Consider the following 24,387-nt stretch of genomic DNA (forward strand, 5'->3'; position numbering starts at 1 on the left):
GTATAGGGCCACTGGTGTGTGTGGGGGGAGTGCTTTGAAGGATGGTAGGTGTCCGTCCCTTTTTAGTCCACCCCTCACCTTTCACAATACGAATCAAAGAAGTGTGTCCAAGGATGATGGAGTTCTAGGAAAAACACACAATAAGAAGAGGCAGAGGTTTCTGTGACCTTCCTGGGTGTGAACAGAGTGGCTGTGGTGTGGGTAGTTTGGAGTTGCAGAACCCAATTCACTTAATGTGGTTTAACACATTTCAGAAATTCTAGACTACCTTGGCCATAGATTCCAATTCCTTAATCTTTCAGAAATGGATAATTTAGTATTATATAGTTTTTTTTTTTAACCTGGGAGATTTTTTAGATCAAATTTAATATATGGAACTGTCTCTTCTTCATGAACTTAGAACACCACATGTTTTGGGGAGAGGAGTGGATTACTAGCATCACCTGGCCCAGCTCAGGTAATAGCTGGGAAATAATGGATAGCCAAGGTATTGGAAAAGAGTTAATATTTTAGCCACTCTGCTAGTGATCAAATGTAATTCTCTCCATGTGATAAAATTATCCCTATTGTTATTTGAATACAAAATATAAGAACTCAAAGACATAAGCGTGTCTATGTTGATCTAATATTTATCTTAATTTGGTAGAATGGTCTTTTACAAAAGAGATATATAACCTGAGCCTAAAATAAATTGACTTTTTAAAAAACGATTTGACGGAGAACACTTAGTCAATAGTAACTAAGAGTTGTGATTACATTTCTTAAATTGTAAGCTATTTGACACACAGCCAATGTTTATGTAAGTAAGCATCAATAGCCTAAATGATTGGAATATTCAAAGTGAACAATATTTACAGGTTTATAATTCCTTCTCCTCCTACCACACACATTTTTTGAATACTTACCATGCTTCAGGCATTCTGTTAAGTTCTTCAGAGATGGCATTTATTGACTTCCACATCAATCCTATGAGAATATATCCTTAGACTAATTTCATATAGGCAGAATCCTATATGGTCATTCTTGTGGTTTGAACCCACCTGCATACTAGAAATTTCATATAGATCCACCAAGTATAACTGTATTATAATGATTTTATATGTATAGTTATAATTATCATATGAGTTTGGATATAACATTAGTCAAATCATATTACCACTGAGAACTGTCTCACCCCAAAGCCTGAGATAGAGGTCAGTCTGGAAAGCCAGTCCTCTGCTACCGCTTGAATTTCTTTAAAAATCCAAATTTGTTTCATGGTCAGTTACATCATAGTGCTCTTTTGTAGAAGGCAAGTCTTCTGGAACAACTTATATAGTACAGAATTGCTAATTAAAGCTGGGGAAAATGTCACAAAATAAAGGGAAGTCTTCCTTGTCTGAAAATGATAGCCAGGATTCACTTTACAAGCAGAGTAAATTTTTAATTCAATGTGGAGCGCTTTTACCAAAAGCATATTGAATTTGGTGTGTTCATGTATTAACAAAGTAGGTTTTAAGTTAAAAGTTGAAAAGGTAGAAGCATATTTTAACATGGATTTGGGTATGCATTTTTTTTTCTTTCTTCTTTTATCTTACTATTTTTTAAATCAGAATTCAGAGTAGGTCCTTTGGCTTTCTCCCTGTTTGAGGGAGGGATCCTGAAGTGGTTTTCTTTGCCTTTGTAGGGGGAGGTGGGGTGATAGGTGAGAGATTAAAAGAGGCAAGAAGGACTGACTACCCTTTCTAAAACAAGTGATCTTCCAGGCATTTTAATGGCTTGGAAACAAACAGTTGCTAGTGCCACTCTGTTTTCAAGTGATTTGATTTTTTGAGGCTCAGGCCAGTGTTTGGAAATAATTCATCAGAAAGAGATGTCAGGATGAACAACAGACGCATTAAAGTGAAACAGCCTTTGACATGTCATACCTCTGGTGCTCTGAGACTCTTAATTTTGAAATTTTAGAAAGATAAGGTAACCGGAAAAACAGTGATCCACGGCATCAAAAATACTTACTGTCAAGTCCAATTTCCCATTTTTTGTGTCCCATTGGGCATATAGGGGAAGCTTCATTGCACCTTTTAAAGTGAGACTAGGCTTGAATATTTTGATGTCAAATGGCATAAACCAGGTTCACTAATATTACAGTCATCTAAGATCATGTTGGCATCAAAAAGCCTCCTGGTGCCCCCAGTTTTAATAATTATCAGTGCCTACTATGATGTAGCCTAATATTACGTATGCCTGCTATTATGTATGCACCTCCTATTATTTCGGTGCAAAAATACTTGAAGATGATAAAAGTACGCTTAAAAGTCTGAGGATAATGAAATTATGTCAAGGTGGCTTTTTAGCTTAGTGATTGTGTTTCAATTTGTAAATGTTATAACTGTTTTTTAAAAAAATTTTTTTTTCTCTAGCAAGCTGCAAACTTTTAAAGACATTAAGCCTGCCAAATTATAGCCACTTATTTCTGCCTGACGTATTTTTCAGCTTAGAACCACAGAGGGACTGCCAAGACTGTTCCTTTTCATTACCTGTTCTATGTCTGGCCCAGAGTTTAGATTTTCGAAAATGGAAAAAAGCTGTTTGCAAATCACAAGGCTCTTGAGCTCTTAGTTTCTTCTTAGTATCAACGTTTATTTATTTAGGTTTGGGCTGGGTTTCAAAAGATTGAAATTGGAAACAGAGAAGGTGACTCTGAACACCATTTATCTGTATATAAGCGAACGTTCAATGTACGTTTAATTTAAAAAATTGCTGTTTCCTACAAGAGGGAGCTATTTTTCACATTGTTACAACATTTTTAGAGGTCACTAGGTGGTCATGTCACCAGCAGGGAGTTTTTGTTTGGCAGGCGGCATTGGCAGTTAGTTACAAATGCCTCCCATGATTCGGTGTTCAAAGGGGGCTGCTTTGCAAGTAACAAATACTTACAACCTGAGAACTGAAGTATAAAAAGTAGTGACAGGGGAAAATGTTTGGAAATGTAAAACAGCATCTTTAGTGGCCAAATTGGGGTGTTCGGGGAGTTGAAGATTACACGTCTACTTTATACTTGAGTTTAGCATTTACAGAAGCAATAATGCCTTAACTACCCCACTTGGCCGTCACCTTGCTTCTAGTTAGCAAGTGCTCTTAATTTGTGAGTCATTGGTTACTGTGATTTGGAATAATGTTCAGATTCTTGACAATAATCTTTATTAACCTCATACCCTGCATTTGCTATCCTGATGGTTACTCAACCTGTGCCTCTCTATCATTCCTCATTGTGAACGCTGGTAATTTAAGCAAGATTAAGTGGGCAGCTAAAAGCACCAATTACCAGGGCTTCTTCTAGGCTTCCATATTTACAGACAAACCAGTATTTCAAATTTGGGATAAGCGAATTATAAGCTGTCTTTATGTAGAAATAAATAAATGAAGTGCAGATGGATCTTTGAGGAAATGGTTAAGTCAAAAAAAAAAAAAAGATTAATAGCCAATCATTAGAACTGCAATCATTTTGTTTGTAATTAGTTTTTAAAAGTCTTAAAATGGAGATAGATTTTTCTTTTTTGGCGGGGGGGGGTTGGTCTTCAAAACAGGTCAGTTGCTGTGTCTCCTCTACCCTCCGCCTAAGCCAAGAAAAGACTTAAAGAAGGCACTTATCAGTTAGGAATACAATGCAGTTAATTTGCTTTATTATACAACTTGTAAAAGATACCCCCCCCCTTTTTTTTTAAGCTAGAAGCTAAATTAATTTGATTTGAGCAAAGAATTGTCACAGCTCATGTTGAGCTGTTTGGAATAGAAAAGCCTAAGAATTTCAGACTTCTTTAACAGAACAAAGGAAGACATTTAGCACCTGTGTCTATTTGCAGTTCAAAGAGAAACTACAAATAAATTGATGGGACTTTCGTTTATTTGACTATAGCAGTTCATTGATATTTTTCCCCTTATAATTTTGTGGGGTTTTAAAATTCTCTGTGTAAGAATGAGCAACTGTCAAGCCACACTTTTTTTTTTCCCTTCAAGCGAATTAAATTTATATTCTTAATGACACTTTGCTACTTCTTTAATCCTTTGCAGAAAGCTTTTTGGCTCTGAAGATCCATTGAAATACTGGGTTTAGATATTCAAGAGTTCTGCTAAGTGATTTAAAAAAGGAAGGCAGAATCCAGAGTGGAAATGTTGTCTTGGATACACTGTCAGTTTTGGAATTCAGTTTTTCTTTTTGCACTTACCAGAAAAATTCATTTCCAGTCTTCAAATTACATTTGCTGAAGTGTGTGCAAGTGGAATTGTGATACCATGGTAAACACTAGGAACGTAGTAAATCTCTAGATACAAACACAGAAAACTGAGAATATCGTTGCTCAACATTCCTTTTAAAAAAAAATAGTTTTCTCTTCTGGTCTCTAGCAGCTGGGAATACTCATATTATTTCTTTGGCAATTAGAGATTTGAACATATTTATCTTGTAGCTGATAATAATAGTGGATTAATAAATTAAACTAATGATAACTACAGCTTGCATTTATAGTAGTAATAACTGTTTATACTTAACTAAATGTGCTAAATGGTTTACATATTTTATCTCCTATAATACTCTACAAGAGTGCGTATTATTTTTCTCATCTTATGGATAAAGAAACCAAGATTCACAGAATTAGTTTCCCCCAAATCACACAGATCGTAATGGTGCTGAACTAGGATTTGAATCCAGATCCATGGAGTCCCACTGAATCCCATTGAATCCAATGAATCCCATTCATTCATTCAACAAATATTCATTGACTATCCAGTGGATTTAAAAAATTGATAATTTTTAAACTCTATTTAGAAAAGGCTTTGTCTTTCGTGCCAGTGGATTATGGTCACATCTTTCAAGAAATCATTGGAAAAGTAAAGCTATGTTTCCTCCAGATAGCAATTTTCCCTCCATGGTCTTACACTATTTGTCCCAGATATGATTTTACATGGGCTAAACAACTTTGACTCAACAGATGGAAGCAGTGCCCAGCTCATGGTGGGTCCATCCCAGATATTGTTTGGGATAAGTCAAGCTGAACATCGCTGTTTAGGCTCTAGGAACTGTATGCGTAGGGATACTACCCATAGTAATGCTTGCCAATTTCATGAGATTTTGCAGTTTACAAGATGCTTTCCTATGGGTCATCTCATTTGAACTTCTCAGTGACCTTGGGAGTAGGTAACAGTATTTTCATTTAAAGATGCATAGTATTAAGTATCTTGTTCAAGGCATACATCTAAAACCAGGTGACTGTCTTTCTATGAATCTCCTCCTTTCTATTTTCCCATTAGTACCAGTGGGGGAGGTGGTTGAAGATTCAGACTTAACTCCCCTTTCTCACTGGATTTGTGACATCATGGCCAATTCACTGCCCACTGAGTCCTGAAATGCAGTTGCCACTCACCTGGGGAATTCTGGCACTACACACAGTGAAATCTCTCTCTTCGCTGAGATTTGTAGCAGGTTTAGATTTGGCTTCAGTCCACAGGCATTCCAGAAAATGAAAGGAATAAACATCCAAGTACTAGTTGTGAGCTGTCCTGGGCTGCTCGCACTGACAGCATCTTTGTGACTAAAGAGAGATCCTTTTATTGAAATTCAGCCAAGTCCTCCCTGGGTTCAAACTGTTTGGGTTGTCAGTATTTTTCTGTGTCAGTGGCATCATTACTTAGAACAACAGTTACACGTTGTTTATTTTATTCTGAGACTTATTAAATTATAGACTTTGTGGGTTCAGATCCCTGCTTTGCCATTTATTAGCCATGTGAACTCCAGCAAGTTAATTCACCCCTCTGTCTCTACTTCTTTATCTGTAAATGGGGGAATAATAACACCTCCCTCATTAGATGGCTGTGCAGATTGAATGACTTAATACATAGAGAAGAGTTAGAATAGTGTAGTGTATCATACAGTGCTATAGTGCTGTCATGCTGTAGGATAGTACAGTGTTTGGCACAGAAAAAGTGCTGGGGAGTGTTAGCTAAATATTCCCTATTGTGGGATCTGTGGCATGTCCTCTGGGGTGGATAACAGTCTTGGCAAGAGTGTTCAACAATCTTGAAATAGGCCAGTGGTGTGCGGGTAAAACAGGGCAAGGGCAGGGAGAAGCCCTGATTGGTAGTATTTGCCAATTTCCATAGTGTAAATAAATACTCCTACCATGGCCAAGGTTACCGACTGACGGTGGAGTTGGAAAGACATGCAGGTAACTTACTCTCACTAGCCAAGAGCAGCCAGTTCCAACACACCACTGAAATAGACCCTTCAAGCTACGAGATTATTAGAGTAACTGCCAATGAGAATGGCCCTTAAACCCTAGCTATCCCCTTTTCTTTTGATGTGAAACCATTATTTAGGGTGGGTTCCCAGTGATAGGGACCTTCCCTGGGTGGGGGGAGACTCCCACCCATGGCTGATTGACCTGGATTGGGCTAATTTTCTTTCTAGGAAGGTCAAATATCCTTTTTCCATTAAGTCTGAAGGTTTTAGCAGAGTTATTATATAAATGGTATGTCTTCCCAAGACGGATTTGGAATTTCCTGCTATCAGGGTACTGGAGCATCTTTCTCACTGACTTTCCTAAGACTCACGTGTTAGCTCTTTTTTTCCCTTAACCGATCCAAATATGCCCCTAATACTCCCTCTCTTTGCTAAGTTAGCTGGAGTCCATTTCTGTAGCTGGCAATCCAAAGAAACTTAACTGATTCTTTTGTTAGAATTCTTGCTCTGGGAATTTCTTGACATGAATTGCTCTGATGTCTGCACTGATAGTTTCAGAGATAGGAAGGAGGCAGCTTGTGTTGGTTGTTTGAAGCTGTGACTTAGCCGGAGTTCTTTCTGTTACTGGACTGACATCGGCCTGATCTACCTGCGATTTCCATCCATAGGTCCTAACTCAAATCTTAGGGTCCCTGGAGGCAATCCTTATCTGTATTCACTTTAGCCCATAGTTGGAGGAGTAAGTACCATGTTGCTAAGTCTTCCCAGACACTGATTATTCATACATTCGTAGCCATACATATACATATTACATTAGAAAATTCAATGCAAGGAGAGGCAGAGTATGTCATATTTTCATATTTCATACTGGACTTTCTCGCCACCTTTAGATGTGGTTTTCCTGAGGGTTAAAAGCTGGTTAACCCAGCTTTTCTTTCCTTCTCTGGTAACTGAGGGTGCTGAGAAGGACCTAGACATCATGTGTAGTGGGGACTATTTGTGAAATAAAAGATCACTCCTCACCTATATCCTAAGGATACTATATCTGAAATGGATATCTAAGGAATGGTCACTTAGTAAGAACGATTGGGGTTCAACATGACGTTCCTAAGGCAACCTGCTTGGAAATCTCGGCAGTATTTAATGAAAGGTCAAGCACATTTCAAAAGGAACGACAAGCCCCCATCTCTGCAGAGTAAAAAGGAATGGCCAGATGTTCTTCAAACACACCCTAATTATAATAATATTCAGCAATCAAATGAATGCTTTCTAGATTTTGAATGTCATGGACCAATACTATGAAAAAATATTTTTGAAAACAACATAAAGCTTATTAAGCTATTAAGTTAAATAAGGCCATTTAAGTGTTAACTCCATCACCATCATTTGATAAAAGGGCATTTTAACAGCACATCTGAGCGAAGACATTACCTAATTTCGAATAAAAAATTGCCATTACCTGGAAAGGGTATTGGCAATCTTATTTTCACAGTATTTGCCCATGTCCTCACCTGTGTGCACGTGTACTCAAGTGAGAGTGTATGCGCTTATATGTGCATATGTAAATGAGCGTGTGCATGCACGCATGAGAACTTCCAAGTGCCAGTCTTTGATCTGGCACTTAGGAAGCACTTAATCTGACCATGCATTTTCTGTGGTGGTACTCTAACATCCCTGGGAGTTATATAGCTGGAAATAGAAGTAAATACACAAGACAGATAGAATTTTAAATGACTGAATCCTCTTAGCTTTTTCTCAGAAGCTTATCCCCATCTGAAAGCCTCCCTTTCCTTCTAGAGCCCTCCAGTACAGCCCTCCAATACACCACCTCTGCAGTATGTGAAAACCTACCCCCACTATCCCAAACCAAAGGGATGTTCCTTCCTTCCTACGACCAAGCATTTTAATAAAATGACCAAGTCACACAGACCTGGATTCAAATTCCAGTTTCACCATTGAAAAGCAATGTGATTTTGGGCAATCTGCTTAAATTTCCACAGACTCAGTTTATTGAACTTCATGATATGAATAATAATAACTTTCTCTTTGGAGGATAATTTGAGGGGACTAATTGAAACTCTGTGCTTTACCTAGGCCTCACATATGCATATAGCAAACAAAGTAATAACTTAATAATTGCTAATCTTCCATCCTAATAATGGAGGCATTAATAGACTATTCTTTGTCTTTTGTTTTGTGATTTAACGTTTCATATGCATTTGTTTTCTTTACCAGAAGAGTTTGCAAGCCCTCTTTCTTATTGTTCCATACAACGTCTAGCACAGTGTTTGTCCACAGTAACTTCTCTCTAGCACAGTGTTCGTCCATATGTGGAGAAATTAAGACACAGATTAAGACATTAGCTGGTACTTTTATGCCACCATTCATGATTGTGTCACCTCTTCAAGGATGCTTTTTTCTTGGTCCTTTCACTTATGGGAATTTAGAAAACCCCTTAAGCATTCTGTAGCCACATTCTTCTCTGACTCCTGCCTTTTGTCCTGTGACTTGAAGTTCAAATCTAAAGGAAGGTGCTCCACTGCTGCTCAGTGGTGCGGGTCCGCCTCAAGGCTGTCCTGGGAGATAAATGATCTGATCTCAAAGCAATCAGTCAACAGGTCAGTATCTTAGGGAATGGTAATCAGTATCAGGTTGGGAGTTGATCGCCAGGAAGTTTCTCACTAAGTGGTTTTCCAGGTCTGGGGGCACCCACTAAGGGACTGGGATCTGTCACCTTTTGGGGCTTCTAGTCACCTGCTTCCCACTCTGATTTGTGTAGCAGGCTCTCTCCCATGGACTAGGTTGTCTTTAGTAGGTAGTCTTTGGGTGCATGTAGGATTAGTAGTTGGATATTGTAGAAAGGGAATTGCTTCAATCTTTTAAGTCTTCAAGGTTAGAAAGTGATGAAGAATTATAATTCTCCATGGGCATGTATTATAAACAATCAGATGAAGAAACCAGTAAAGCTGCTTTTTTTATGGGAGAAAATTGTTAGGTTGAACTGTATGAGATCACTGATATTTGACAGTTTCCGAAACACACACAAAAAAGTGCTCTTCAAATCATTCAGCCAATAGTTATGAATAGGAGGTGTCAGGTTTCTGTTTATTTGTTCATTTTTGAGCTTCTGGATTGCAGCTGCATCACGCTGGACATTCAGAATGAAGAAGACAGGATGGGAGAGAGCTTTTGAATCAATTATCCCACTATTTGATGCATGTGGGGGAACATGCAATGTGAATTCTTATGCCTAGCCTTTGGATTGGTAAACAGGATTCATGGATATCTTCTTTGCCTGGTGTTACTAATGATCTGGTATTCGTTACTGACAGAAATAGAATGGTATTTCTATGGAAAGCAGGGTCAACCATTATGACTATGTGCATGGAGAGTCTCTAGGGTGTGCCGTATGGCAGCAGGAGTTGTGCCTGTCTTCTTTGTCCTTTCCTCCCCGGTACCTGGTATGCAGGGGGTGCTCAGTTAGTATATGTTCAAGGAGTTGAAGAACTTGGCTCTGATTATCTCGTTAGTTTATTCTTCTCTGTGTGGTCAGTAAACAGCCACCCCAGAGGAACACGTTCCCTCCAGTTGCTTTGGAGTGGACTTCCTAATTTCACATCACAAATATTCCTGCTTCTTAGTGATTGCTCTTCCCAGAGTGGAAATTTCACTTCCATGAGCCACAAGGCCACCCATACTGTAAATCTGAGACTGCTTTCTATACCATTGTGTCTTGGGCTGGTTCCCCCACGATTCTTTCCAGATGTGGAGTGCTTTCAGGTAGTTTACCAGACTCTTTCATTCTGCATCCGCTGTCTGGTTTCACATTCCCTCAACTTCTGAGAAGGAGCATGCTATATTGTTCCATATATTATATTCACAAATCCAGAAATTTCAGGTAACTAACAGATATAACTCATTATTTCTGGATTCACTAGCTGATTTTTGCAACTCTTCATTATATATGTATCTTTCAAATCAGTTGCCTAGCAATGCAATCCTTTCGGTATATGTATGTGTATGCATAGTTATATACTTCTATAGTTTGGGCTCTGAAATTAATTTATGGTCATAGAATATGCTCTTGCATCTCTCTTTAGTTTAGAGCTTATGATACATTGGTGAAACCTTGCTAAGAAGTGGCCACACGCATTTGCTTTCTCTTCTGTTGACACATGCAACAAGTGGCTAGTGGGTGTTCATTAGACAGACTCAGTGTTTTTATAGCAGCACTTTAGCATTTTCATCCCAACATATAACTGCTATAAATTTGGTCTCACTTTTTTCCCCTCACATTGTTGAAGTGTGTTCAGAAAAACATATCATCCTAGTTTTTAGGTATGAAGCCCCTTTGGATTTACAACCTACTTTGTTCTGTATGTTCTCCTCGCACATTCATGTGTGGCAAGTACAGAAATGCTGATACTTTCATTCATTTGGATGCAACTCTGTGTCCATTAAGTTTTCTCTTTTTAAAAAAAGGCACCTAAAACATGCCTATCACCTCTGAACCCACCTCTCAGCAGGCCTAACCCTATACTGAATGTTTATTTGATAATTTGAAAAGTGATCATTTGAATCTAAGCTTCCATCAAGATGTGAAAAATGTGAGCAGAAAGGGGATGAGAATGTGAGATGGCCTAGCTCCTTCTGTGGTTAGCTCTTCTGTGGTTAACGTTCATTTTTAAAATAAGCACCCTTTGCAGTACCTGTTTAGAATATAGATGATAGAGATGTAATTACTTTGGGAAAAACTGGAAAAGGGCAGTATTTATTGCAATGGCCACGAGATGGCAGACCTAAAATCCAGACTTAAAGAGATTTACTTGAGGAATTATGTCTTTGAGGGTGCTTTAAAAGCCATCAGCTTCCCAAAGGAAAACTCCTACAGGTTATCCTGAATTGCCGTTCTCTTCGTGGCAGGCACAGCAAGGGAGAGCAACTTCAAGCTGAGGGGAGTCTGGTTAGCGCTCCTCCCTATCAGATATGATGCCTTCAGGCTCCTTCTGGAAACCTGCTTTTTGGTTGGCATACACACACACCACTGTGTTTCCTTTTCCCAGTGTAGACACCACTGCCTTTTTCCTTTCCTCTGAATAGGAACTGTCACAAAGGAGCTGCTTCCAGCAACTTTATTTTTTTGTATTTCTCTCTACAAGATCTGCTTTCCCGAACCTTAATTCAATTTTCTTCAAATGTTTAGCAAAATTCTGGAATGTGCCCCCTTCTGCTCATATTCGTCTCACAGCAATGACATGACAATCTGTTTTGTTTTTCATTATAATTTAGCCTCTGGGAATATTCTATTCCCTGTAAACATAAATAAAGGGAGGTTTGATTTAACACAAAAATGTCAAATTAAGAGGGAAAATATTTAGCTCAAGATACAGGAGGGCAATTTGCTGCTCTGTGCAAGGCTTACTAACAAATCTTAGTAGCATTAAATATACAGTAGAGGGAAAATTAAAATATTTTATCTTTTGAGAAAATAAATATATACATATATGCACTTATATACACATCTATATATCTTACCAATAAAAAAAAATAATAATTGATCAGGTACCCTGAGTTCTAAACTTCTAAACCTTGAAGTTAGTGACCCATTTTCTGGCAGTTACTAATTTCCAACCAAAAAGTTAATGTGAGAAGGCAAGTGTCTGGACAGTAACTGATCATCCATGGACAATAGTTTTAGCAAAGCTCTGGCCCACAGTGAAGTCCAGATGTATTCCATTTTCCTACTATCAATCATCAATAACCCTTCCAGGGAGTCTGGCTGGGTGTACTGCACATGTAAAGCTGCACTGGCAGAGTGAAGTGGTCAACAGAGAAGCTTTCTCATCACTGAACTAGAATAATGGAACCAAATGAGAACTATAGCGAGCAATTACACACTAATGCCTGGTGTGCTCGTGTGTGCCTCGTGAAGAGTCAGAGGCCCTTTATTTTACTTGCCCTCCCTGCCTTCCAAATTTACCATTTTTTTAAGTTTTTTTTTTTTTTCTAATAGAAGAATTTTTGTTTTGAAGTTGTTTGACCTTGGTTAGATTTTGCACTTGACCTTGACTTTTAAAAGGTCACCTTTTAAAACACCTTTCCATTTCTCATGTGGCATGAAATCACGTCTTGCCCACTTTTGTGTGGCCTTTCCTATCAGTTTGGATAGAATGATATTGAACAGTTACTGACTAAATCAGACCCGCCTGGCCGAGGATGCAACTCTTCTATGATGAACACATTGTGTCCACACTCAAGCTCTGTTTTCTCCTTTTAGTTTATTTGGGAAAACAGACATCATCTCATGAAAGTCAAATGTGCGACTAGACAGAAACTAATTTCAGAGAGTCAGCCTTGAAAATAAGTGACCCGGGGCGCCTGGGTGGCTCAGTGATTTAAGCCTCTGCCTTCGGCTCAGGTCTTGATCTCAGGGTCCTGGGATCGAGCCCTGCGTCGGGCTCTCTGCTCGGCAGGAGCCTGCTTCCCCCTCTCTCTGTCTGCCTCTCTGCCTAGCTCTGATTTCTCTCTGTCAAATAAATAAAATCTTTAAAAAAAAAAAAAAAGAAAAGAAGTGACCCAATGGCACGTTTAGAATGTTTACTGTGAAGGAGAGCCTGGTAGAAAATAAGGCAAAACTTCAATCTTTACATTTGGTGGTGTCCGTGTTATGTAATAATAAGTAATTGCTAACATTTGTGTGGTTGTATCAGGCACTGAACAGAATCTTTACAGGCATTATCACATTTAACTCTCACAAAGATTTCAGAGACAGTGACTATCATCCTTCTTAGTTCAGTTATGAGGAAATCTAAGTTTCAGAGTCATTATGTAACTTGCCAGGGTCACAGAAACAATAGATATTAGTGAAATTCAAACCCAGGTATATTCAGTTCCAAAGCTCAGGCACTAAATTAGTATCCAAATCAAGTATGTTAATCAAGTCTTAAGGACATAAGTGATATTTTATTTATGTAGATAAGTTTAAAGAAATCATAATAGGCTAAAAATCAAAAGAAGTAATTTCTTATCTCGTGTGTGTGTGTGTGTGTGTGTGTGTGTGTGACACAGTAATCAGTAATGCCACACACATGTCTTCTACCAGGACTTAGAGAAGGGCTCCTCCCATCCCTCATTGACTTGTTTTTTTATCAGTTCTCCCAAGGGATGGGAATGGAGAGAGCAAATGAGGATGGGGGCAGTAGCTCTTCCTAATACTCATCCTCCTCTGGCCTTTTTTCCATATGGGAAGGTCAGTTGGCCTCAGACTCCCTGACACCCTTTGTAGCAAAATGACAAGTGGGCTGGCATTTGCCATCTCAGTGTCCTGAAAGCACACGGTGTTACCCTTACCTACAGAGCTTCCTGGCCTAGCTGTACTTGGCGGAACCCAAGGATGGCTCAGTTGCCTACTTAGGTCATGCCCTGAGTAAGTAGTGGGGTAAAAGTTGGTGTATGGAGTAAAGAGCCTCCACAAGACTTCATGGCCCCTGTGTTAGGAAATTCCAGTCGTGTGCTATTAGGTTTCAAAGACAAAATTCTCCATAATTGGAGTAAACTATTTCTTGAGGTCAGTTTTAGGTGGGCGACAGAGAGCAAACCGCATTAAGGAGTCTGGGCTGCCAAAGCCTGGCCTTTACAAATCTGGTCTGTTCTTTGTCCTTGCTAGAACTTGTGGTTGTTCAAATATATCTCACCCTGTGGGCCCCACCTTATGTGAGCAGCTTTGCTTTCTGCGTGGGCCCTTCTGCATACACAATACATCATTCTGCTGGTGGGTAGTGTTGATATTAATTGATATCAGAAGACTTTCCTTTCTCAAGATGCTTTTTAAAAATGCTGCTTTTGAAATTGAGGCAAATGAGCATCTATCTCCAGGGTTGATCACAGCAAACCTCCACCTATCCTTACCCCAGGGGTGAGAGAGAGGCTGTTTTGAACAGGATCTTTCGTCACCGTCTGTCTTAAGTCACCTCCTACTGAACTTACGGTTGAAGATTCAGGGTCATGAGGGAAAGAAAACAGTAATTAACTGGGAAAAGTTGATTGAGCGGAATTTTTTTCCCACAGTATGATTAGAACATGACTGTGGGCTGAGCACCATACATAATGTAGGTTCTCCCTTGCATGCCATTATCCAAACATTTCTTAATGGAATGCATTTTTTAAGCATCTGCTTTTGTAATTGAGTGTGTTCCTAAAGATGGTTCAGCTCACTAAAACAAGAGCCTGCAAGAAAAAAAAATGTGTTAATACTATCCCCCGCCCCAACCCGCCAACCAATTTATAATAGTTCCTAATTGGTCTGCCTCATTTACAATTTCTAAAATTAATTTTGGATCCTCTCTCAGAGCTCAAGTCATCATTAATAGAGCGACAGCAACAGGGAGTGAAATCGAAATGTTTATAAAGCTCCCTTTTAAATTGACTGTGATAAGTGATGTAGTGATGTATTACCATCAGAGGATTCTGGAGCTCTCTTTGTGAAGGTTAGCCACAGGCAACACTCAAAAGAAGGCATTTATCTTGGTGGGAGACGCCCTTCAGTCTTCTTTTGTTTTATTCCATTGAGGGTTTTTTTTTCTTTTCAGGGTGGCGCAAACCATTTTTTTTGGTGTTTTATTAGCTGTATCTTGACTACCTCCTACAAACTGAATGACAGCATAGGGTTATTAAATGTGTTCTTGCACATATTTTTATCCATTGTTAACCCTGACTAAATGTGCGTGAGGGCACAGAAGCCCCCCCTCTTTTTACTTCATTGTTGCCCATATTTGTTAAAGAAATTATTCCCCTTGACGTTTGTTTAGGCTGCACTTTGATAAAATGCTGTCTATGGTCCACTTTCTTAGCTTGGCATTCAGCAGACTCTTATAGATTTATTTCTCTGTGCATTATCTTATCTTCCTTTCTAGCTTATTTGGGCTTCCTTTTCATATTTTAAGCTACATTTTGGGGCATAGACAGATCACCTTAGTAATTGTATACTAAAGCATCACAGTGTTCTAAAGATAATTTTGCAAGCCTTTGGCATATACTTAACCCCACTAACTATCTAAAGATGAGGAAATACGTTCTTTTCGTGTTTTCTATGAACAGAAAGGACAGATTAACTGCTGAAGGTGATTTCAGACTTACAGAAACTTTCTTCAGGTTGTTGGGACCGTAACAATTTCTGAAGCAATGTAAATCTGTCCTTGAATCTAGATGAGTCGCTTGATAGGGAAGATAATGAGGATTTTTCTTTGTGTTTCCAATTTATATCCAAATGTCTTTTCATAGGTACACATTAAAAAAAAATAACATGTAAAAACATGTAGATGTAAAAGGGCATTAGAAATGCAAATATTTCCGTTTTCCCGGACTTTTAAAGACTGAATCAAAATTCCCTATTGGAAAAAAGAAGTGATAACATTTAAACTTCCTAATTTATTACAATGTTTGCCATTTTCTCAAAACAGGCCTCTGTTAATTTTCAGTAAAGTATTTGTCCTTCGGTGCTTTAAGTAGATGTATTAGCAAATTGCCTAATGGGAATTGCAAAAAGTATAGAATCTGATATAGGGCTGGCAAATGAAATTAATCTTTTAAAACATATTATGTTCAGTATCTCTCATCCTCAAAAAGCCCCTGACTTCTAAAGCAGGGATAAGGAAAACCCATAACTTTACAGAATTAGCTCACAGTGATTTAAGTTATTAGTTGAAATGTACCAGCTTGATGAAGAATTATTTAAAACTCATTTTATAAAGCTTATTGTTTAAAAAACCACAAATGCAATGGTTCTATCAGCCTACAATTAAGAGTTTTCTTTGCCTGGCATCCTTGTTTAAGTAAGAAGTGGCCAGATACAGCCTTAACATATTCAGAACATCCTTCCAGATATCGTGGTATGAAATGTGAAATGTTCGTATTTTTCTAGTTTTATATACTTTTATTTTCTACCAATTACTCTTTGACTTAAGTAGACTAAAATTATTGAATGTAGATTTCAATCAAGTTAAGAGAAATTATCATTAGTTTATGGTCAATATTTAAAGGACGGTATATATATATATATATATATATATATATATATGTATGTATATATGTACATATATATATATGTATTCCTTGTTACACTTATTTTGTTCAGATTTCTATGATTGTATAATACCAGCATTTATAAAACGTATTTGTTAACCAGAAGCAAACAAAACAAAATAAAAAAAATAAGGAAAATGGTACAAGGAACAAAATGGGATGTCTTGCATCAATTTAATGTTGACGAGTAGTGGTTTTAAGTGTACTTCTTAAAAAATGATTTTAAATGTATCTTGAGATATAATAATTAAACATAATAGGATTTGGGACTATATTTAGTAATAATATCTGTAGAGAATTAGGAATTGATATGTGTTTTATTATCAGCAGTTTTCTAAAGATAGAAAATTGAGAATTAGAAATTAATTTGTTGGGACTTTTAATGATATTACAAGAGGATAGATAAGTGTTAAGTCATGAAAAGCTTAAATTATAGAATTATAGGGAAAAGGAGTTTAGAAGTGTCCTTCTTCAGGTTGATAAAGACTTTTTTTTCTAAAGATTTTATTTATTTATTTGACAGAGAGAGATCATAAGTAGGCAGAGAGGCAGGCAGAGGGAGAGGGGGAAGCAGGCTCCCCGCTGAGCAGAGAACCCGATGTGGGGCTCGATCCCAGGACCCTGAGACCATGACCTGAGCCGAAGGTAGAGCCCTAACCCACTGAGCCACCCAGGTGCCCCGGCTGATAATGACTTTTAACAGTTATTAAAGCTGTGTAATTCTGAATTTTGACCTGGAAGAGGAAAATGGGTTGAAAAGGACCATAGAACATAGGCACATAAAAGTTGGCAAAGGGAACCTATTTAGGCAATGATTACAACTGTTCACATGGGAGATGATGTAGATTGTACCAGATGTGTATATGTGAAACTATGTGTGTGTGCACTTACCTGCATATAAAGAGTGAGAGGGACATAGAGAACATAATAAATACGTTGATGAGAAAATCAACAGATTTTCGTATATGCCAAGTATTTGAAGCATGCACCTATAGTTTATTTGATGACTGTAAAGTTTCATTTATGATTTGTTAATTTTACTCTCATGGTATTTTGTGAGAAAGAAGAAGAATGCAGGAAGTTATAGGCAGAAAAAAAGCAAAAACCAGCCCATCAATTTCACCACCGTGAGAGAATGACTGTTAACATTTTGATGTCTTTCCTTCTATTTTTTTTCTATGAATATAGTTTTATGTTTGGGGGATCTTATTGTATATACAGCTACCCATCTAGAACTGTGAGGATTCTGAGATTTTTCCCTTAGTGGCATGCTAATGGGTTAGCCTGCCTCAGTTTCATGGATGCAGGTAGATGGCCAGAGACTTTGAGGTCAGAAACAAAGGACTTCATTGCTCAAGGTGCAAAGAGCAGTGTCAGCATATTTATGTCAGTTCTCCTTTCCTCAAGTCCCAGGGAGGCAAGGCAGGGGGCTCAGATGAATAGCTGGGCTTACAGTGGGTTACATTACAAGAGAAGAACCCTGAGCTTTCAGAACCTGAATCTTTTATAATGGCAGTAAGTGCCTGCCCTTTGCTCTGGAAGGAAATGCTATTATATGAGGGCAGTAAGCATGTTTACCCTTTGATCCTAAGGGAGAAACTACTTCTGTCTTCCAAGGTTATTCACTATACAAACACTCTGGAAAGATTATGAGAAAAGAAGATAGTGCCTTTGCTTGTAAAACATGCTGAAATATGAGACACGGGGAGAATTGTCTGTCAACAAATAAACGTTTTCACAGATCTTTTTTCTTTTTTGAAGATTTTATTTATTTATTTGACAGAGAGAGCAAGAGAGCACAAGCAGGGGGGCAGTGGGGAGAGAGAGGGAGAAGCAGACTCCCCAGCAAGCAGGGAGCCCAATGCAGGGCTTAATCCCAGGCAGTCCTGGGATTGGGATCAAGCCTCATGCCCCACACTGAGCTCTGCAGGTAGTGGGGACTCTGCTTCTCCCTCTCTCTCTGTCCCTCCCCCGACTCTTGCTGGTACATGCATGCTTGCTCTCTCTCTCAAATGAATAAAACCTTTTTAAAAGGAAGAGTGAAATATGGGATACAGCATAATTCATGATCAATCCCCAGTTTTCCTCCTAATGATTTCTTAGGTTGTTTCCATTAAAAAAGCTTCACATGGACATTTCAATTTGGGGCAGAGTGGGGTAAAATATTACAGTCACACTACGTGTGTGATAGTTAAGTTGGAGTAGGGGTTTCCCTGATTTGAAAACTGTGCAGCCTGTTCAGCCTGGTTTTATGTACAAATATGCATGAGCTGTGAATGGTAAGCATGTCTATTGTCTCAAGATGTTATCCAGAAGGAGACAGGCTGTGTGAAGCTGGATTTGAATGCCGCTGTTGATAGTCTAGCCTGCACTGGTTTTCTTCTGGAAAGTGGACATATTCCCTGACATTTCTGCTGCTCATATGTCTGACTGAGCCTCCAACAGAAGCTCCTACTGCCTGCCTTTAGCAGGGCCCAGAAAAGTCCATACAAATTCTCGCAGGGAAAAGGGGGAAAATCTGAGATCCAAATAATGACCATCTTGTTCAGACATCTGGAGGGGGCCTAGTCTGGTGTGGGCCTGGCCTGGGAATTAAAGAAAGACAAAACAGGATCATGACCAGGTTTTAGTCCTGGGTCTTCTATGCAAAGAAAATACACAGTACAGAGGCTTTCCCAGGGTTGTGAGGTCTTATAAAGTATCTAGAATGTGGCAAAAGTGACGCAGATTGGGACAAGTCTTCCTCAGTGTTGAGAAGGACTAAATGAAAGATACTAGGGGAACCACTGTCTAGTTAGAAATAGTCACCCAAAATTCCATGTTGAAATCTGCAACAGATGTTGCAAGAAAAATGAACTGTAAAATGGGAGGAGGCAACTCTAATATTATTTTGAGTAAGCTATAATCAGAGATTAAGGGGGTGCCTGGGTGGCTCAGTGGTTAAATGTTTGCCTTCAGCTCAGGTCATGATCCCAGGGTGCTGGGATCGAGCCCCACATTGGGCTCCCTGCTCAGCGGGGAGCCTGCTTCTCCCTCTCCCACTCCCCCTGCTTGTGTCTCCTCACTGCCTCTCTGTCAAATAAATAAATAAATAAAACCTCAAAAAAAAAATCAGAGATTAAGGAGTCAAAGCATTGTAATTTTTTTTTTAAGAGGGTGAAGAGAGGCAGAAGGAGAGGACCTCAAGCAGGTTCCACACCCAGCATGGAGCACTCCCTGGGGCTCAATATCACAACCCTGAAATGATGACCTGCACCAGAATTAAGAGTTAGCCACCCAACTGACTGAGCCACCCAGGTGCCCCAAAATTTATAATGTTTTTAAAGATTATTTTGGGTTTTGTTCTAGGGAGACCAGTGGGCTGCAGGAGTAGATGCTGGTGGTTGGGACAAGTCTGGTGGCAGTAGATCAGTTTAGATAAAGAATGTCTTTTCAGGTGCTTGGATGACTCAGTTAAGTGTCTGCCTTTGGCTCAGGTCATGATCTCAGGGCCCTGGGATTGAGCCCCACATTGGGCTCCCTGCTCAGCGGAGAGTCTGCTTCTCCCTCTGCTCTTCCCCCTGCTCATGCTCGCTCTCTCTCTCTCTCTCTCTCTCAAAAATAAATAAAAATCTTTTAAAAATGTTTAGATAAGGAATGTCTTTTGGAGTAAAACCTATTGAAGTTGTTGATGGGGTGTCTCTGGGAAGAAAAGAGAGAGAAGGAATTAAGGATGACTTCTAGGTTTGAGGCTTGGACTACTCAGTGGTTAGTGATATAATTACTAGATAAGGAAGACTGAAGAAGGAATGGTTTTAGGTAGAATAGCAGGAAAGCATCATTAATTACGTTGAAAATAGAAAGGACCCCTCTACTTAATATCTCTGCGTGACTTCAAAAGAAAATCTTACATGAAAAAAAATGATATTGATATTTAAATTGTTGCCCTGTTTTGTTGGGTTGTCTTGGAGTACCTAGAACTTTACTTGGCAAACGGGTGTATGGGTGGATGGATGGATGGATGGATGGACGGACAGATGGATGGATGGATTAAAGTGTCCTAGAAGTGAATGCTCAGACTGATTCCCTCCTCTTCTAATTTGCAGCTTTGTTTATGAAACCAGTGAAAGATGGCTCCTTCAGAGGAAGCAGTGCACGAGTCTCAGGGATTCTGACCCAAACTACTATGTCCATTCTGAGACAAATGTCTGTCTTAAACATTGTCCATAATTCCTTCCCATTAAGACAAAGCTCCGTGGTTCATTTCAACTATAAATGACAATTCTCTTTTACACTTTGTAAAAATGATCACAATAATCTTTATTTTACCAGACAGGAAGCTCTGCTTGCGGCAATCAGTGAAAAAGATGCAAATATTGCCTTGCTGGAATTGTCTGCTTCCAAAAAGAAAAAGACACAGGAAGAAGTTATGGCCCTGAAGCGGGAAAAAGATCGACTTGTGCATCAGTTAAAGCAGCAGGTGGGGTCTCCTGCACGAAAGGTGTGTTTGGCTGGTTTGGGGGCCTTGGGTGCTTTCTCTGGGTTTAGCTGCTCTTCATTCTCCCATGCCCATCGTGCCGGCTCACGCAGTTAAAACCAGGTAGGAATGATATTGCTCAAGTTGTTGCTGGAACATCCTTTTACTGCTTTTCTGTTTATGTGCATGTGCCTGGGCTTGTGTGGTTTGCAGCCAGCACTGTTTCCCTTTCTTTTATATTCACATCATCTCCCCAGAAATAACTCTCAGGTCTCTTCCTTCCAGTGGACTTTGTATGACTTCTGACTATTTCTTAGAACCTACGAATTAAATTCTGGGCACCTTCTTTCCCATTGGACCTGTTACCTTCTGTCTTGCTCACTTTCTGGGCCCCATCAGTGACTCTCCTCATCCAGTTCTTTAGATTTCTTTCTCTCCATATTTACAACCTTGGACCTTTTGACTAAAGGACATCTCCCAGCCCCCAGCACTGCCAGACTCTGCTTGGAGACCTTCCCAGCTATTATTCAGCTATACATTCTTTTTATCACCTATTTACTCAATTATCCCGTCTTTTTCCTCCTCTCTAGGCCACTGTATTTCTTCTGAGGGAAAAGGAAGGAGGGAAAAAGGAAGGAGGGGCAAAGTCCTAACTTGTACAGAAAGCAGTTCTTTTCTTTTTGGAGGGTTTCCTGGAAGTGGCTTGAATGGAAGTAGCGTATTGCAAAATCATTCCTGAAATCTTCAGACCTTATTTCTTCTCCATATATAACTTGGGGGATTTTGGAAGCAATTGTTAAAGATATTCCCTTGGATTCTAGCTTCATTATATAACCAATTCCTCATATATTATGGCTCAACGGTCTGTGGTCTCACAAGGTGGCTGTCACATCTTAGTTTAGGCCACATGTGGCTCTGAAACTCTCTAAATGCCACATGGTACAACATGGAGTGTTGTCCACATCAATTTCAGCCCCTAGGACTGGTTCTCTACCTGCTAGGGTGTCTGAGCACAGAGTACAAGGTGAGTGGAAAGGAAGCCCAAAGAAATAAGCCCCTTTCCTTCATAACTGGGCCAACTCTTTCCCTCCTCAGGAAGGAAAAGGCATCCTTTGGCCCTGAACAAGAGTCCATTTCCCATAGGACTGCCTTGCTGAGAGAGAGAGACCACTGCCACACCTGGATGCCCTCTCCTGCAGAGGGAGGGTCCCAGTCACTGCCAGACATTGGGGTCATTCCACAGAGCAGCATGCCTTGCTAGCGCTGGCCCTGGGGGTCGGGAACCGCTTACATCTGACCTCTTTGTTTGGGGCTGTGCATCTTCTACACTGGGTTTCTACCCACTTGGCCACAGAAAGTCAAGATAAGCCCCCTTCTTTGCTTTCTCCTAACTCCTTTCCTGTGAGCCCTGCACCCTCCCCTCCTGCACCTAACCATTGTAGCTTTCTCCCACAGGTATATAGACCTAAGAAACAGCCCCTGAGCTCGAATATACCATGCACTTGTGATGCTGGCTACAGCCCAGATATTACGGCCAAGTACCACGGGTCCAGCTACGATGCATACATGATCCAAAGGTCTCAGGTCAGTCAGTAGCTAAGGAGACACTTGCCCCCACCATGGGGGGGTGGTGAGGGTGCATAACAGCTACATCCTGCCTTGCCCTTTCCCTCTTTTAATGATTTCTAGTACTTGGTGGCCAAAAATCCTGTGACCATAGATGATAGCATTATATCTTGATTTGTAATGTGATTTCATTTATTCTGTATTTGCCAAGGGTTCCAGACTTGGTGGCTACCCTCTGGGGCCAGCTCTTCTAAAATGGCCTGGCATTGCTGCAAAGCCAAGACTGCCAGAGGCCTTATGGTCAGGCATAGTGGATTATATTTTTCTTTCTTTCTCTTAGATACCTTGCTCCCCAAATCTCCCTCTACTTTTCCCAATAAGGAATTTTTTTAAGGCTGTTTTTTTTTTTTTTTTTTTTTCTTTCTCAGCATCATGAAAATGCACTCCTGGATTCCAGGAAGGATTGAGTGTAGCCCTTCAATTTGCTCCTGGGAAACTGCACAAAGCCTTCATTATTCACAACAGGCTTGGTTTTGGGTATCATGGGGCACATTTGGGAAACCCAGCCACGCAGAGTTAAGCTTCCGCCTGAACTAAGGCAGGGTCTGAAGGGCTGTTGTGGAAAAAAAAAGCAGCAAATGAGAAGGATGGGATCCTTGATGATTTAGGTTTGAAATCCTTCCCCACACCCTATAGGCAACAGAGGGGGGAAAAAAAAAAGCACATGAATTGGTGTAACCTTGTTGTAAATGACACAATTCTAAGGATAATGATTAATTGGCTTATAAAAGCACTCCCTTTTTATTGAGCGTTTGCTCTGTGCCAGGATGTGTATCCAGCGTCCTCGGGGACTTTGTCCCCTGGTCCTCATGGCAGCCCTGTGGTGTGGGTGGCAGGATTACCTCCCTTTCCCAGGGGGCATAACTGAGACTCAGAGTGTGAATGACCAGCCTAAAACACACAGCTTATAAGCGGTAGAGCTTAGGTTTTAGCTAGTCCACCTGAGTCCACACATACCTCACCAGGTTCAGAAAGGAATTTGGAGTGACAAGCAGAAGTGTATTGCAGAAACTGTGAGGTCCCCTTATCTTTGTAAGCTTGAAGTAGATGGCGTGTAAGAATGTTCTCTGGCTATTCATAAGGGGTGGGTTCTGCCTAGAGCTCTTAGGCTTAAGCTATTTGATCATGTCAATAATTCCTTATACTTCTGAGTTTTCACCACATGGCAGGCATTGGTGTAAAGGTTTTACATACACTGACTCATCGACTCCTAATGAAACTGAAGGGCCGATGCTCTTATAGGAGAAGGAACTGGTGGTCCAGAGAGGTTGGGTGTCCTACTCAGACGTCAAAACTGGACATTCCATGATGCTTGAAAAGACCCTTTTGCACACAACCATAACTGTATTTGCAGATGCCATCTAGAGTTGGACTGCTTAGGGTTACTCTTGCTTGAGCACTTGTTAGCTAGCTGTGTGATCATGACAAAATACTAAACCTCCGTTTTCTTGTCTGTAAATTGGGCTAATAATCTAATTCAAAGTATTGTGAGTATAATGTAAGAGCTTTGCATGTGCTGGCACATAATAGGTGCTGTATGTTTGTGAGCTGGCATGATTACTACTACTACTACTGTTGCTATTACTAACTGATTTTGTCACCACTAACCCTTAGAGGTAGTTTGATTTTGATTTCATTGTTGATATTTTTCCACAAGCCTGGGAGTCATAACTTACTGAGAACACACCCCTGAACTGTGGGACAAAGAGCAGACAGACTTTAGTACCTAAGTGCTCCTGGTCCTCCCTCCCTTAAAGCCCAAGCACTTGGGGAGCAGTGAGCAGTCATATCAGGAACCGTTGACCCCAGCACCCAGGGTGCACTAAAGAGGCTCACAGTGCTTATTAAATTTGCTTGGTTTGTGTATGCAGTCACATAGAGTCAATCAGAGAGGGTGCCCCTGGGAGAGTCCCAAACCTCAGCTGTCATCACTTGTATGACTGACACCTGTATGACTTGATGCTCTTTCAGGTGTCCAGGTCAGTGGGAGAGGGAGGCCTGGGTCTGGGTG

The 24,387-nt window shown here is 39.9% G+C and overlaps 1 protein-coding gene across 1 annotated transcript in view; it reads left to right on the forward strand.

Annotated features, from left to right (window-relative positions):
• The window catches only part of ERC2 (ELKS/RAB6-interacting/CAST family member 2), a gene marked incomplete at both ends in the record, with an annotated part of 911,416 nt that overhangs the window by 675,421 nt on the left and 211,608 nt on the right, over window positions 1-24,387 (forward strand). Inside the window, 2 exons of the mRNA XM_080828630.1 lie at window positions 20,606-20,753; window positions 22,206-22,334. Coding sequence (XP_080684756.1) covers window positions 20,606-20,753; window positions 22,206-22,334 — 277 coding nt within the window. The remainder of the gene's footprint in view (window positions 1-20,605; window positions 20,754-22,205; window positions 22,335-24,387) is intronic.

The sequence above is a fragment of the Martes martes genome (genome assembly GCF_963455335.1).
Source record: "Martes martes genome assembly, chromosome: 1".
Lineage (NCBI taxonomy): Eukaryota > Metazoa > Chordata > Mammalia > Carnivora > Mustelidae > Martes > Martes martes.